The sequence below is a fragment of the Schistocerca cancellata genome, chromosome 1 (genome assembly GCF_023864275.1).
Source record: "Schistocerca cancellata isolate TAMUIC-IGC-003103 chromosome 1, iqSchCanc2.1, whole genome shotgun sequence".
NCBI classification, from domain to species: Eukaryota; Metazoa; Arthropoda; class Insecta; order Orthoptera; family Acrididae; genus Schistocerca; species Schistocerca cancellata.
The window spans coordinates 1,167,683,341-1,167,701,229 of record NC_064626.1 but is presented as its reverse complement, the minus strand read 5'-3'; the positions used below and the strand labels follow the sequence as shown (position 1 = coordinate 1,167,701,229).

At 46.3% G+C, this 17,889-nt stretch overlaps 1 protein-coding gene across 1 annotated transcript in view; it reads right to left on the bottom strand.

The window, feature by feature from the left end:
• The window catches only part of LOC126138580 (uncharacterized), a 687,542-nt gene that overhangs the window by 545,396 nt on the left and 124,257 nt on the right, over positions 1–17,889 (bottom strand). Inside the window, exons 3-4 of the mRNA XM_049915221.1 lie at positions 5,712–5,971; positions 458–818 (exon numbers count right to left, since the gene is read on the bottom strand). Of these exons, the coding sequence (XP_049771178.1) occupies positions 458–818; positions 5,712–5,971 (621 nt within the window). The remainder of the gene's footprint in view (positions 1–457; positions 819–5,711; positions 5,972–17,889) is intronic.

Below are 17,889 nucleotides of genomic sequence, written 5' to 3'. Positions count from 1 at the left end.
AGAATAATTTGTAGCTTAATTGTGGGTACTAGAGCTCATAATCAGTCACTGATGTAACTCGATCGAGAAATAAGAATGAATCCACTCGCTTGGCAGACCACTCATCTTGCAGGCCTGACTGCTTGATGCCACAGTATGAGCAAGGCATGTTGGTGCCTCTCACTATATTTTGTACACAGCCACGGAATCAGTTTTTGACAAAACAGCACGCAATGTGATGTTACATAAATCAGACAACTTGGGCTGTACGACGGTTGGAACTGGTATATCCTGATGAAACATTTTGAGTGCCTTCAGCAGCAGACCACTCCAAAAAGTAACAAAAACAGTGGGCCACATATCGTCTGCCATTTGAGCCCAAGTTAATCGTTGGTATGCTAGATCTGGCCCAGTGTTACAGGGAAACGGTCAGAGCGACGGAGACAAAAGCGAGTGAGCGGAGCGCCCGTGTACTCACTGCAGAACTGGATGAGCAGCATGAGGGCGAAGCCGAAGGCGATGGCGGCCAGCTGGAGGATGCCGGCGTTGTCGGAGGAGCGCTCCCGCTGCAGCACCTCGAAGAAGACGACGTAGAGCAGCGTGCCGCCGGCCATGGCCTGCAGGACGGCGGCGGCCGGCGTCGTGACGCTGCCCTGGCCCAGCTGCTCCAGCACCAGCCCCAGCCCCACGCCGAACGGCGTCACCGCCGCGAACACCGCCATGTACAGCAGCACGAGCGGGCCGCGCGTCTCCGCCGCCACCAGCTTCACGCCCACGCAGAACGTGATCACCAGCTTGTGCATCGCCACCGCCGACACCAGGATCCACATGTCGCCCACCTGCAACCGACACCCACCGCCCTCTTAGCTGACCCACTTCCCTCCACTGCCGCGTGCGTACCAGGTCTATTCAAACAAATTCGGAACCTTGCCCACAACATTTTTCTACACTTTGAAACACGTATATTGTGTGGCGAGGATGGTGAGGCATAACAATCTTTGACCAGAGAGTAATAGCGAGCCGCGAGAGTAAGCAGTTTGTTGCGAGATGCAGTAGTAGTTAGTAGCGAGCCACGAGAGTAGGCAGTCGGTTGCGAGTTTACAGTGCAGTTGCACGTAAGCCGTCAGTGCTAGTAGCGCGCGAGAGATAGTCGAGTTGTGTGACGAGTCGGCGGACGCGGACATGGCTCTGGTCAAGATTCAGGACGAGGTATATTTTTAAATAAGCTTTGCGCTCAGCTAATAATGTATTGTAATGGATCTCAAGTGTACTTAATTTCTTTAAGAATCGCCCCAATAATAATTTGATTTCAAACTAAGCATTTTTAACAAACAAACCTTTTTTTGCAATAATATTTCCCTTGCATTTCCTTAAAGAAAAGTTTCCCTTAAATTAAAAAAAAATAATACTTACGATGCATTTCCTCCAAGCCGTGGCCAACAATAAGAGCAGAACTTTGACATGCAGTTTCGAATGAGGTAAGAAATTAATTATGATTTTTTTTTTACACAGGGCCAAAGACCGATATTTCGCTTTAATTGAAATTTCATTATCACTGAGATTTTCTTATCACTGAATTGACTTTGATTTTTGTTTGTTTGTGAGGAACTTATACTTGGGTCAGATTGCTAATTTTTGTCTAATGGTCATTGTCATTGAATTTATTTGCTGGGAGGTTACGTTAGGTTGTATTCTTGTTAACATTCAAATTATAGTGTTTCTACATTTCTGCAGGGAGGTTACAACTTATCTTTTACTAATTGTGCACCGCCTCCTTCTAAATACTCTCCCGCACAGCTGATACACGGCTCCCAAGCCGCTTCCACTTCCGGAAGCAGTCTTGGTACGCCTCTTGCTAGATCGTGCGGATTGCCGTCTGCGAATCTTCTTTTATCTCGTCTATTGATGCAAATCTTCTTCCTCCCATGTTCGTTATCGAGTATCAGTCCCGCATGGTAAATATTTTATGAACCAGTTCGCTTTAGGCGACTCTGTATTTGGGCGCAACCGTACAGGGGACTCGTCTTGTAAAGACTGGATACAAAATTCATTGCCACAAAATCAAAATGAGCTTCAGACATACAACACATATCCATAGCAAAAAAAATCCATCTCGAAATACACAAAACTCAGATACTACGAGATACCCGCCAGAGAGTCTTTACAACACACATTTTAAACAGAAAGAGGGACATTGGAGAAATCCAAAAGACAGGACGAAAAGTAATCAGGAAAATTTTGGATCCGAAATATAATGAAGTTGGAACATGCAGACTACGAGCAAATAGAGAACTTCATGTCTGCTAAAGTGTATTTCTATAAAGCATTGGTCTTAATTTTCGGCAGAAATTTCTGAGAATAGAAAATACATTTCCTTTAACTAGACGGGCACTAAATTATTATATACATTTTAATTTTTTTTAACACAATCACTTTTTTGTCACACAGTCGTAGTTGCTTTTGCTTGCAATAGCCATCTTCAGATTTTGTAAAGACAAGGTCGTTTGTAGTCAACCTTAACGCTTCGACACGTGTTAACCGCTGGCCACGGTGGCCGAGCGGTTCTACGCACTTCACTCCGGAACTGAGCGACTGCTAGGTTCAAATCCTGCCTCGGGCATGGATGTATGTGATGTCCTTACGTTAGTTACGTTTAACTAGTTCTACGTTCTAGGGGACTGATGACCTCAGATGTTAAGTCCCATAGTGCTCAGAGCCATTTGAACCATTTTGAACAAGTGTTAACCAAATCCGTCTTTTAGGATCTGAAGATGGCCGTTGTGGCGGAAATCAGTTATGACTGTGTCACAAAATGTTATTGTGTCATAAAAAAATAGTTTTCTGAGATTGAGCATCTGCAGAACAGAAATGTAGGCAAGTGAAGCATGAACTGTGAGGGAACCCGAGAATATGACACCTGAACTGTTTAAGACATGGAGATATAGAACGATGCTGAAAATTAGGTGTACAGATAAGATAAGGAGGTTATGAGCAGAACAGGGCGAGTACAAAAATATGTGGAAAGTACTGACAAGAAGAAGAGACAGGATGGTAGGACATATGTAAGACATCAGGAAGTAGCTTCAGTAGTACTAGAGAGCCCAAGCTTGGAATGCATCCAACAAATAATTGAGGACATCGAATGAAAGTGCTACTCTGAGATGAAAAAGTTGGCACAAGAACAGAATTTGTGGCGGTCTCCATCAGATCAGTCAGTAGACTGATGCCACAAAAAAAGTATACCAATATTTATTTGGATACGAAAAAACTCATGCTAAAGTTCTATGGCCATATTAAAAGATTGTAATCAATCAGATCAACTTGGCAAGTTGTGGAATTTTCAAAAGCAACAGTAAAGCTAAAATTGAAATAATAAAATGGAATGATGCAGTAAAAAAAGACCCATAGGAAGTAGGAATAATGAAACTTGGTGAAGATGAAGTGAAAAGATCGATTAGTAGGCGCCGGGTCAAGTGCGTCTATCACGAGAGAGGCTAGAGACACACCCACAAGCAACACGCTGCCAACGCCCTCTCGACAGCATGTATTTAGACTGGCGCCGCTGACTGGAGGGTCTCACTCAGTCATCCAGTTTTTCGTCTATCAGTTTACTTGCAGATCGGGTTTAGTTTGTCACAGGCTACGACAGTACATAGCGACCAGATTATTGACCATAGTGGGACTGGTTTACCTCAATCCGAATTGTTCTTTAGTAGCAGTGAGAGAACAAAATTTGTAATAGCAAGATTACCGATTTTGACACTACATCATCTGACAAGAGGACTATTACTGATGAGCTTGTACAAAAAAACAATGACTATCTTCAAGTTAAGTAAATGTTTCCGGTTCAGGTAAATAAAGAACCGTATTAATCCACGTGTGCATTTGTGTTGCAGAAAGAGGATATCGGCTGCCCATAACAACACTGTCTGCCTTGCTTCCTTGCGGTACAAGAAGCTTCACTGGTACATTAAAATGTAACAATTTTAGGCAGAAACTTCGTCACTGGACATTTGGCCTTATAAAGAAACTCAAGAAGAGCAGAAGAATTTTGTCGAAAGGAGCCGATTCTGAGGGAATGTAATTAATACGGGCACAGGGAACAAACAAGAGAAACATTCCAGAAATGCCCCTTGTTGTACACCGTGCAGTTCAGTAGGGCTGAAACGTGAATAATAAAAATAATCTAAGGCCACTGCCGCAGGCTGCGCCACAGTGCCCCCCCCCCCCCCCCCCCTCTGTTAAGTCTGCTTACACAGCCGGACGCTGATACCTACACTACTGGCCATTAAAATTGCTCCACCACGAAGATTACGTGCTACAGACGCGAAATTTAACCGACAGGACGAAGATGCTGTATTATGCAAATGATTAGCTTTTCAGAGCATTCACACAAGGTTGGCGCCGGTGGCGACACCGACAACGAGCTGACATGAGAAAAGTTTCCAACCGATTTATCATACACAAACAGCAGTTGGCCGGCCTTGCCTGGTGAAACGTTGTTGTGATGCCTCGTGTAAGGAGGAGAAATGCGTACCATCACGTTTCCGACTTTGACAAAGGTCGTATTGTAGCCTATCGCGATTGCGGTTTATCGTATCGCGACATTGCTGCTCACGTTCGTCGAGATCCAATGACTGTTAGCAGAATACTGAATCTGTGAGTTCAGGAGGGTAATACGGAACGCCGTGCTGGATCCCAACGGCCTCGTATCACTAGCAATCGAGATGACAGGCATCTTATCCGCATGGTGTAACGGATCGTACAGCCACGTCTCGATCTCTTAGTCAACAGATGGGGACGTTTGCAAGACAAAAACCATCTCCACGAACAGTTATACGACGTTTGCAGCAGCATGGACTATCAGCTCGGAGACCATGTCTGCGGTTACCCTTGACGCTGCATCACAGACAGGAGCGCCTGCGATGGTGTACTCAACGGCGAACCTGGGTGCACGAATGGCAAAACGTCATTTTTTCGGATGAATCCAGGTTCTGTTTACAGCATCATGACGGTCGCATCCTTGTTTGGCGACATCGTGGTGAACGCACATTGGAAGCGTGTATTCGTCATCGCCATACTGGCGTATCACCCGGCGTGATGGTATGGAGTGCCTTTGGTAACCCGTCTCGGTCACCTCTTGTTCGCATTGACCGCACTTTGAACAGTGGACGTTACATTTCAGATGTGTTACGACCCGTGGCTCTACCCTTCATTAGATCCCTGCGAAACCCTACATTTCAGCAGGATAATGCACGATCACATGTTGCAGGTCCTGTACGGGCCTTTCTGGATACAGAAAATGTTCGACTGCTGCCCTGGCCAGCACATTCTCCAGATGTCGCACCAATTGAAAACTTCTGATCAATGGTGGTCGAGCAACTGGCTCGTCACAGTACGCCAGTCACTACTCTTAATGAACTGTGGTATCGTGTTGAAGCTGCATGGGTTGTACCTGTACACGACAAGCCATCCAAGCTCTGTTTGACTCAACGGCCACGCCTATCAAGGCCGTTATTAAGGCCAGAGGTGGTTGTTCTGGGCACTGATTTCTCAGGATGTATGCACCCAAATTGCGTGAAAATGTAATCACATGTCAGTCATAGCATAATATATTTGTCCAATGAATACCCGTTTATCATCTGCACTTCTTCTTGGTGTAGCAATTTTATTGGCCAGTAGAGTATGTTGTTACGACGGTCACTGTAGTATGTCACAGCGCTATCACTCACCCCCTTCTCGAGGCCGACGGCGAGGCCCTCGAATATGGCGTGGAAAGAGAGGGCGACGATGGTGAAGAGCCAGCGCAGCGAGCACGACGAGCTGGCGCGCCGCCGGCCAGGCGTGCCGGGCAGCCCGTCCCCGGGGGCGGCGCCCGGGGGCGGCATCGGCCCGCCTCCCTGCGCCCCCAGGCCGGCCGGCGGCCCGAACGGGAACGCGCTGTTGACGCGCACGCCCGCGTCCAGCAGCGACGACTGCTTGTCCGTGATACCTGCCGACAAGGAGCGCCGGTCCGTCAGCGGGCAAAGCCTGGGGCGACGGCCTACAGCAGGGGTTCACAACAAAATTTTCTCGAGGCCCCCTTCATCGAGCATGATTGGTACCTTGTCATATCACAGCATCAAGTACCTAAAAAAGTCTTTCTATGCGTTTTCTATTTTTGGTACTTAGAAAAAACATTTATATTCATTATTGAAAAAATATTGAGCTTAAAATTCTTTCAATTTAGCGATCATTGTTGTTGTTAAATTTTTGTTTATTGTTCAAAATCTTTGTCTTCAAATCTGGGTGTTTAGTATGACAAATGCATTATCTTCCTCTTCATCTGTAGGCCTTTCTCGTTTTAACGAACCACTTTCTAACCAACGGTCCATTTTTAACTACGCGAACTGTAGCTTCCCCAAAAAGCAACGCTTTACAAACACTACTGTTTTAATACAGAATATCGAATACGTAAACAATACGGTCTGTGAAAGCACTGGAAATAAATTAACAATGGCCGATTGTCGTCTGAAATGCGAGTTTCTGTGCAAAGTGACTGTCAGTTGTCAGCTGCCAAGAGGCAGCGCGCGCAGTCTACAGGCGTACAGCAGAACTATTTGCCTCTGTCTAATTCTAGTTTTGCCCTAGAGTGTGCTAGTGTCAGATGGCTCTAGGAAGACGTTACACGCAGAAGTTGGCGTTCGCTAAAGCTCTGCTCATGGAGGAAGCGGCCAAAACTAAAAATCTGTTACAATACGAAATGTATTTAATATATTTTTATTGTAATAGCATCTAGCGGATCCCTCTGGTATGGCTCGCGGACCCCTGGGGGTCCGCGGACGCCAACCTGTTGGAAACCGCTGGCCTAGAGTAAGGGGCAGGCAGCGCGCTGGCAAAATAACTTGGCGTTGAAGGGGAGGCGACAAACGGTAGTGGTGGAGGCTGCGCTGTGGAGGATCACTGCACAGTAGGGGACGTGCATGTTGGAAGGTGAAGCCCACTCACACACGTGTGTATCGCTTGACTTGGAAGCTGCTGCTAGCGAGCCTGCAAACTATTGTATTAACACATTAGGATGTGATGTCCAACGTCAACATTTTCTCACTAGAGTACAGAAAAAGAAAAATTCGCACAAACAGAGGATAAACCAAATGAAAACCAGATCGGCCGCACACTGCCAGAACAATCTCGTAAAACAGAAACGGGGTGAAAATATAGCATAGTGGTCAATCTCAATTACTACAATACTGAAAATATGTCATGAGGAAATCAGTTCAGTCCTATGATAACCATTTTGGCAATACTATCTAAAAATAAACTTTCTTCACCTCCTTCTGCATCTTTCCAAAGTAGTTAACTACTGCTAACAAAATGCTTTCAATTTCCCCGGGGGTTAAAATAACAAAAACTGTTCTCTCTCAACTGCAAATTCTGCACAAAGTTCTATAAAACGCAGTAATATGGCCTGGATATTTTTCGACCACATATCTAAAATTACATGTAACTAGTTACCCACAGCGGCTGTGCTCTCGCTGCTCTCACAGCCATCGAAAGTCAAAATCCTGCAATGTTCACTCGGTAAGACAGCTTCGAGGAACACTTCCAACTCATAAACCCGTGGTAGATATTGAAATATATTGTACCACGAACTCAAAACATGGGTCACACTGTTCGGTCTTGAACTATCATATATTTGTCGCAATCATTGGTTGTGACTCTCCCACCTATACCATGTGATCAAAAGTATCCGGACACCTGGCTGGAAAGTTCGTGGCACCCTCCATCGATAATGCTGCAATTCAGTATGGTGTTGGCCCACCTTTAGCCTTCAAGCCAGCTTAAACTCTTGCAGGCTTACGTTCAATCAGTTTCTGGAAGGTTTCTTGGTGAATGGCAGCCCATTCGTCACGGAGTGCTGCACTGAGGAGAGGTATCGATGTCGGTCGGTGGGGTCTGGAACGAAGTTGCCGTTCGAAAACATCCCAAAGGTGTTCTGTAGGATTCAGGTCAGGACTCTGTGCAGGCCACTCCATTACAGGGATGTTATTGTCGTGTAACCACTCCGCCACAGGCCGTGTATTACGAACGGGTGCTCGATCGTGTTGAAATATCAATCGCCATCCCCTAATTGCTCTTCAACAGTGGGAAGAAAGAAGGTGCTTAAAACATCAGTGTCGGCCTGTGCTGCGATAGTGCTGCGCAAAACAACAAGGGGTGCAAGCTCCCTCCATAAAAAACGCGACCACACCACAACACCACCACCTCCGATTTTTACTGATGGCACTACACACGCTGGCAAATGACGTTCACCGGGAATTCGCCATACCCACAACCTGGCATCGGATCGCCACATTGTCTACCGTGATTCGTCACTCCACACAACGCTTTTCCAATGTTCAATCATCCAATGTTTACGCTACTTTCACCAAGCGAGGCGTCGTTTGGCATTTACTGGCGTGATGTGTGGCTTATGAAATCCAAGTTTTCTCACCTCCCGCCTAACTGTCATAGTACTTGCAGTGGATCCCGATGTAGTTTGGAATTCCTGTGTGATGATCTGGATACATGTCTGCCTATTACACATTACGAGCCTCTTCAACTGCCGGCGGTCATTGTCAGTCAATAGACGAGGTCGGCCTGTACGGTTTCGCGCTGTACGTGTCCCTTCACGTTTCCACTTCACTGTCACATCGCAAACAGTCGACCTAGGGATGTTTAGGAGTGTGGAAATCTCGCGTGAAGACGTATGACACAAGTGACATCCAATCACCTGACCACGTTCGAAGTCCGTGAGTTCCGCGGAGCGCCACATTCCGCTCTCTCACGATGTCTAATGACTACTAAGGTCGCTGATATGGAGTACCTGGCAATAGGTGGCAGCACAATGCACCTAATAAAAAAAACGTATGTTTTTGGGGGTGTCCAGATGCTTTTGATCAGTTAGTGTAGCCTGTTGAAGTCATGGACATATACTGTCAGAGTAGTAATTACTGAGTTGAGTTACTTGGAGCATAAAGATGTAAAATTCACCGTAAAAAGAGGCTGCTAAACTTTACACATGTGGCCAGTTTCTGTCAGTTAATATTAATCCATCCTAATACACTCCTGGAAATGGAAAAAAGAACACATTGACACCGGTGTGTCAGACCCACCATACTTGCTCCGGGCACTGTGAGAGGGCTGTACAAGCAATGATCACACGCACGGCACAGCGGACACACCAGGAACCGCGGTGTTGGCCGTCGAATGGCGCTAGCTGCGCAGCATTTGTGCACCGCCGCCGTCAGTGTCAGCCAGTTTGCCGTGGCATACGGAGCTCCATCGCAGTCTTTAACACTGGTAGCACGCCGCGACAGCGTGGACGTGAACCGTATGTGCAGTTGACGGACTTTGAGCGAGGGCGTATAGTGGGCATGCGGGAGGCCGGGTGGACGTACCGCCGAATTGATCAACACGTGGGGCGTGAGGTCTCCACAGTACATCGATGTTGTCGCCAGTGGTCGGCGGAAGGTGCACGTGCCCGTCGACCTGGGACCGGACCGCAGCGACGCACGGATGCACGCCAAGACCGTAGGATCCTACGCAGTGCCGTGGGGGACCGCACCGCCACTTCCCAGCAAATTAGGGACACTGTTGCTCCTGGGGTATCGGCGAGGACCATTCGCAACCGTCTCCATGAAGCTGGGCTACGGTCCCGCACACCGTTAGGCCGTCTTCCGCTCACGCCCCAACATCGTGCAGCCCGCCTCCAGTGGTGTCGCGACAGGCGTGAATGGAGGGACGAATGGAGACGTGTCGTCTTCAGCGATGAGAGTCGCTTCTGCCTTGGTGCCAATGATGGTCGTATGCGTGTTTGGCGCCGTGCAGGTGAGCGCCACAATCAGGACTGCATATGACCGAGGCACACAGGGCCATCCAAACCGTCATCGAACCCAGCGTTCTACCATTCCTAGACCGGCAAGGGAACTTGCTGTTCCAACAGGACAATGCACGTCCGCATGTATCCCGTGCCACCCAACGTGCTCTAGAAGGTGTAAGTCAACTACGCTGGCCAGCAAGATCTCCGGATCTGTCCCCCATTGAGCATGTTTGGGACTGGATGAAGCGTCGTCTCACGCGGTCTGCACGTCCAGCACGAACGCTGGTCCAACTGAGGCGCCAGGTGGAAATGGCATGGCAAGCCGTTCCACAGGACTACATCCAGCATCTCTACGATCGTCTCCATGGGAGAATAGCAGCCTGCATTGCTGCGAAAGGTGGATATACACTGTACTAGTGCCGACATTGTACATGCTCTGTTGCCTGTGTCTATGTGCCTGTGGTTCTGTCAGTGTGATCATGTGATGTATCTGACCCCAGGAATGTGTCAATAAAGTTTCCCCTTCCTGGGACAATGAATTCACGGTGTTCTTATTTCAATTTCCAGGAGTGTAGTATTACCGATTATTCTCTCGAGCATATTATAGTTGATAGCTGATGGTTGGAGAGATAACATCACAGTTACAGGTAGTCTGCGTAAACCAGTTATGTTGGCCACTGATTAATCGTGTATGAGGATGGTGTTAACCCGTTCAGCATCAGCTAAGGCCTGAAGATGGTGCACTGAAGGACCGAAACTGGTAACCATACAATAAATGACATGGTAAGGACGGCTGTAGGTGTTTCATTTTATTACAACAGTGAGCGGCCGTAATCCCTCATACTTCCCGTGACAAGAATGTACATGGAAAAACAGATGACATTTAGTCAGTCTGATTATATGTCCCTCTTCACTTAGGATGTTCTGTCAGGCTTAACCAAGCCCATGTTATTTGTCCCATAATCGTAGATATAATTCACTTACTCACCGGACTGTCAACTCTGACGTTGTATACCCGACTTCGCCGGCTACGGTCGCAGGTTCGAATCCTGCCTCGGGCATGGATGTGTGTGATGTCCTTAGGTTAGATAGGTTTAACTAGTTCTAAGTTCTAGGGGACTATTGACCTCAGAAGTTGAGACCCATAGTGCTCAGAGCCATTTGAACCATATACGCGACTTCCGTGGTACAAAGTCTAATTGATTCATCAAAACATCTCAAATCGCAGTTTTGCAACCACGGCGTGGGCACTGCATCTGACACGCACGACGTAAGCTAACTACGACTGCTCTACAATGACGTTCTCGCTGTCAACAGAGGCAACTATTGATACTGCTTCAGTACAGTGCACTCGTTAGCAATGTTTTCACCCTGCTTCTGTATTCTCTACGTTGCGCTATTAGAACAGTAATTGGTTTTTGCAACCTATTCAATCCCGGATTAATGGGATTTCTGTTTCCTAGTTTGCCTCCTCCAATACACAATCTAATGACATTTCATAAAATCGCACATGTCTGAATACCAAGATCGTTCTCTGCATCTACAGTGCATGAAGTCTGCACGCTATGCGGAAAAAGACAGCGACGAGGATGCTTGTAGCGTGCAGTTCGGCGGTCACAGTCATCTAACTTCGGAACAATGGGCGCTCGCGACGTGAAATCGATTCCCCATACGGGCCAAGTTATTTTTAAATGCCTTTAATTTATTTGCAAGGGATCAGTGGAAATTTATGGATGTCAGAAATCGTGGAGACAGTAGGTTTAGCCAGTCCGCTGCAGGGAGCTGTGTCTATGCCACGTGACCGCCGGCAGCGAAGGTCGATTGCGTTCGAAAATGGCCGTAATAATAGTATTCAGAACAGGCAGAAGTCAGTTCTCTTCAGACAGCCACTCATTCGCTACGCCACCGTCTCCTCACCACCGCTTCCAGGAGTGCTAGTCCAGATAGGTATGCAAAAGAACCTCTGTGAAATTTGACATGTAAGAGAACAGGTACAGGTAGAAGTAAAGCTGTGACAGCGGGTCAGTGGATCACTTACGGAAAAGCAAAGTCCCCGTCCTCGGCTCCTGATAGGGCACACAGTTTTAACCTCCAGGAAGTTTGACATCAGCGCACGCTCCACGACTTAGTGAAAATTCATTCTGAATACGTGAACAGTATTGCAGAAACACGCATCCCTTCAATGTCGATGTCTTACTTGATGGTATAGGCATCTTTCAACAGGATAACTGTTCGTGTCACAAGGCTAGAATCGTACTGAAGGATAATAATACACTGTCTTTGATAACCTGGGCAGCAAATTCACTTTATCTACACCTGATGGAACACATCTAGGACATTATCGGTCGCCGGATCTGCGCCCGCTATTCAGCTGCTGCTCGTAATTCACGAGAATTGCATGATTTTTTCGCGGATATCGGGTGCCACATACAGGGCGCTGAGAGAAAACTATGCAAACACCAAAAGCACAACGAATTGCTACGCTTAATACGGTTGAGGAAACCCGTTGGCATTCAAAATAGCTTCCAGTCGTCTCGTAATTGATAAATAGAGGTCCTGTATGGTTTTCAAGGGAATCTTATACCATTCTTACTGCAAGATATCTACTTCTACATCTACATACATACTCCACAATCCACCATACGGTGCGTGGCGGAGGGTACCTCGTACCACAACTAGCATCTTCTCTCCCTGTTCCACTCCCAAACAGAACGAGGGAAAAATGACTGCCTATATGCCTCTGTACGAGCCCTAATCTCTCTTATCTTATCTTTGTGGTCTTTCCGCGAAATATAAGTTGGCGGCAGTAAAATTGTACTGCAGTCAGGCTCATATGCTGGTTCTCTAAATTTCCTCAGTAGCGATTCATGAAAAGAACGCCACCTTTCCTCTAGAGACTCCCACCCGAGTTCCTGAAGCATTTCCGTAACACTCGCGTGATGATCAAACCTACCAGTAACAAATCTAGCAGCCCGCCTCTGAATTGCTTCTATATCCTCCCTCAATACGACCTGATAGGGATCCCAAACCCTCGAGCAGTACTCAAGAATAGGTCGTATTAGTGTTTTATAAGCGGTCTCGTTTATAGATGAACCACATCTTCCCAAAATTCTACCAATGAACCGAAGACGACTATACGCCTTCCCCACAACTGCCATTACATGCTTGTCCCACTTCACATCGCTCTGCAATGTTACGCCCAAATATTTAATCGACGTGACTGTGTCAAGCGCTACACTAACAATTGAGTATTCAAACATTACGGGATTCTTTTTCCTATTCATCTGCATTAATTTACATTTACCTATATTTAGAGTCAGCTGCCATTCTTTACAAGAATCACAAATCCTGTCCAAGTCATCTTGTATCCTCCTACAGTCACTCAACGACGACACCTTCCCGTACACCACAGCATCATCAGCAAACAGCCGCACATTGCTATCCACCCTATCCGAAACATCATTTATGTAGATAGAAAACAACAGCGGACCTACCACACTTCCCTGGAGCACTCCAGATGATACCCTCACCTCCGATGAACACTCACCATCGAGAACAACGTACTGGATAGTGGCAAGTTCAGGTAACGATGATGGATATGGACAGCGATCAAACACCTTTCTGTCCAAAGTAGACCATAAGGGCTCAAAAATATTGAGATCTGGTGACTGTGGCGGCCAAGGGTGATGCACCAGTTCATCCTCTTGTTTCAGGTATCCATCAAAGTCCGTATGTGCTCCGTCCGAAGGCTGTTCCTTCGTTGTCAAATATAAAGCTCTTAACCTGGCGATAGAGTCATTCCGGACTTCCCACCGTCTTTCGGATACCTGAAACGCTTTCTACATCTACATCTACAACTACGTGATTACTCTGCTATTCACAATAAAGTGCCTGCCAGAGGGTTCAACGAACCACCTTCATGCTGTCTCTCTAGCGTTCCACTCTCGAACGGCACGCGTGAAAAACGAGCACTTAAATTTTTCCGTGCGAGCCCTGATTTCTATTATTTTATTGTGATGATCATTTCTCCCTATGTAGGTGGGTTCCAACAGAATGTTTTCGCAATCGGAGGAGAAAAGTGGTGTTGGAAATTTCATGAGAAGATCCCGTCGCAACGAGAAACACCTTTGTTTTAATGATTGCCTCTCCAATTCACCTACCATGTCTGTGACACTATCTCCCCTATTTCGCGATAATACAAAACGAGCTGCCCTTCTTCGTACTTTTTCGATGTCATCCGTCAGTCCCACCTGATGCGGATCTCACACCGCACAGCAATACTCCAGAATAGGGCGGACAAGCGTGGTGTAAGAAGCCTCTTTGGCAGACCTGTTGCACCTTCTAAGTGTTCTGCCAATGAATCGCAGTCTTTCGTTTGCTCTAGCCATTATATTATCTATGAGATCGTTCCAATTTCGGTTATTTGTAATTGTAATCACTAAGTATTTAGTTGAATTTGCAGCCCTCAGATTTGTGTGACTTATCGCGTAATCGAAATTTAGCTGATTTCTTTTAGTACTCATGTGAATAACTTCGCACTTTTCTTTATTCAGGGTCAATTGCCACTTTTCGCACCCTACAAATATCTTATCTAAATCATTTTGCAAGTCGTTTTGATCATCTGATGACTTTACAAGACGGTAAATGACAGCATTATCTGCAAACAATCTAAGACGACTACTCAGATTGTCTCCTATGTCGTTAATATAGATCAGGAACAATAGAGGGCCTATAACACTTCCTTGGGGAACGCCGGATATGACTTCTGTTTTACTCGATGACTTTCCGTCTATTACTACGAACTGTGACCTTTCTGACAGGAAATCACGAATCCAGTCGCACAACTGTAGGCACGCAGTTTGATTACAAGAAGCTTGTGAGGAACGGTGTCGAAAGCCTTCTGGAAATCTAAAAATATGGAATCAATTTGACATCCCCTGTCGATAGCACTTATTACTTCATGAGTATAAGGAACTAGTTGTGTTTCACAAGAACGATATTTTCTGAATCCGTGCTGATTACATGTCAATAAATCGTTTTCTTCGAGGTACTTCACAATGTTTGAATACAGTGTATGTTCTAAAACCCTAATGGAAATCGACGTTAGTGATATAAGCCTGTAATTCAGCGCATTACTCCCACTTCCTTTTTTGGATATTGGTGTGACTTGAGCACTTTTCCAACCATTAGGTACGGATCTTTCTGTGAGCTAGTGGTTGTATATAATTGCTAAATATCGAGCTATTTTATCAGTATACTCTAAGAGGAACCTGACTGGTGCATAAATTATCACTCTATCAGCGTTTAAGTCAACATTTTTAGTCTTAGTGGCTATTTCGCTTGCTTTAGCGCAATGAATGTCTCACAGCCTTAAGTTACCTACGGTTGTTTTCGGTGTCTCTAGAGACCAGTGAAGGAGATTTTTCGGAATGTGCCTTAAGTAAATAAACGCTCTATGAACTAAGTATAAATAGAGAGCACGTAACAATTCTCTCTTAAAAGTTCTGCAGAGAACAGGTTACCATGGACTTTCTAAAGCCGTTCTGGCTAAGAAAAACTTCAGGGACACATTACCATACTGCTAACCTTTTGCGGTGTGGGTAATTAAAATGCAACGTGAATGAAAGGAGAGCTAGCCTTGGAAATTAAGCTGTACGCAGCTCATAATAGGTTTAGGAAATTTTTTCCACACAAATTCAGACATCACTTATTCTTCTGTCTCATCTTGAAACTGTAACACTTTGTTCTCAGACTATTATGATTTGCCGGGAAAAACATGTATGCTGCAAGATAAAAAAAAAGACGCACCCTGAAAGAATAATCTGATTATGTGCACAGACAAATAAATGATTACATTTTCAGACTAATTGAATGATTTATTCAAAAGAAAGAGCGTCACAAATTGAGCAAGTCAGTAGCGTGTTGGTTCAGCATTTATTCGGCTTGGCATTGATTGACAGAGTTGTTAGATTTCCTTCTGAGGAATATCGTGCCAAATTCTCTGCAATTGGTGCGTCAGATCGTCAAAATCCCGAGCTTGTGGGGGGGCCCTGAGCATAATGCTCCAAAGGTTCTCAATTGTGGTTAGATCCGGCGAATTTCTGGCCAAGATGGAGGTTGGCAAGGCGAACACAAGCAACAGAAAAACTCTCCCCGTCTGCGGGCGGACATTATCTTGCCGAAATGTAATCCAAGGATGGCTTGCCATCAAGGGCAACAACACGGGGAGTAGAATATCATGGACTTACCACTGTGCTGGAAGGGTGCTGCGGATGACAACCATTTGGGTCCTGCTATGAAATAAAATGGCACCCCATATCATCAATCATGGTTGTTGGGGCCCCATAACCGGCGATAATCAGGATGGTATCCCACCGTTATCCAGACCCTCTCCAGGCACTTTTTCAGTGATCATCGGGGCTCAATTCAAAGTGGGACTCAACCTGAAAGCAATTCTACTCCAATCAATGAGATTCCAGGCCTAAGATGTGTCTGGAGACGCTCCAGACAGCGGTGGGATTCCAACCGGCTGTAGCCCGACATATGGTCCGAAAACCAGGAGTAATGTTCTGAGGTGCCATTCCTTTTACAGTAGCACCCCTTCGGTTGTCGACCGCGCCACCTTTACAGCACACCCTTACGTCGACATTCCGCGCCTCGTTTTGTTGCTTTTCATGGCAAGCAGTCCTGGGATTACATTTGTGCAAGATAACGCTCGCTCGAGCAGGCAAAAATTTCTGCTGATTGCCTTCGTGCTTGGCATGCCCTACCTTGACCAGCAAAGTCGGTGGGTTTCTCCCCAACTGAGGTTGGTTGGAGTATTATGGACAAGGCCCTCCAGCCAGCTCGGGATTTTGACGAACTAACGTGCCCGCTGGACAGAATTTGGCACGATATCCCTCAGAAGGACATCCAAAACTCAATCAGTCAATACCAAGTTTGCACAAGTGCCAGAGCTGGACCAACGCGTTACAGACTTGCTCAATTTTCATGAAAATGTAAGCATATGTTTGTATGTACATCTACAAAACATCTACTGATTTCCGTCCCACTCGGGTAACTCCTTAACTCCTTCGTGGTGTGTTGTCTTTTTTTTCTTGCAGTGGTATACACTACTGGCCATTAAAATTGCTACACCACGAAGATGACGTGCTACAGACGCGAAATTTAACCGACAGGAAGAAGATGCTGTGATATGCAAATGATTGCGGTTTATCGTATCGCGACATTGCTTCTCGCGTTGGTCGAGATCCAATGACTGTTAGCAGAATATGGAATCGGTGGGTTCAGGAGGGTCATATCCAACGGCCTCGTATCACTAGCAATCGAGATAACAGGCATCTCATCCGCATGGCTGTGACGCATCGTGCAACCACGTCTCGATCCCTGAGTCAACAGATGGGACGTTTGCAAGACAACAACCATCTGCACGAACAGTTCGAAGACGTTTGCAGCAGCATGGACTATCAGCTCGAAGACCATGGCTGCGGATACCCTTGACGCTGCATCACAGACAGGAGCGCCTGCGATGGTGTACTCAACGACGAACCTGGGTGCACGAATGGCAAAACGTCATTTTTTCGGATGTATCCAGGTTCTGTTTACAACATGATGATGGTCGCATTCGTGTTTGGAGACATCCCGGTGAACTCACATTGGAAGCGTGTGTTCGTCATCGCCGTACTGGCGTATCAGCCTGCGTGATGGTATGGGGTGCCATTGGTTACACGTCTGGGTCACCTATTGTTCGCATTGACGTCACTTTGAACAGTGGACGTTAAATTGCAGATGTGTTACGACTCGTGGCTCTGCCCTTCATTCGATCTCTGCGAAACCCTATATTTCAGCAGGATAATGCAAAACCGCATGTTGTAGGTCCTGTACGGACCTTTCTGGATACAGAAAATGTTCGACTGCTGCCCTAGCCAGCAGATTCTCCAGATGTCTCACCAATTGAAAATGTCTGGTCAATGGTGGCCGAGCAACTGTCTCCTCACAATATACCAGTGACTGTCCTTGATAATCTGTGGTATCCTGTTGAAGCTGCATGGGCAGCTGTTCCTGTACAC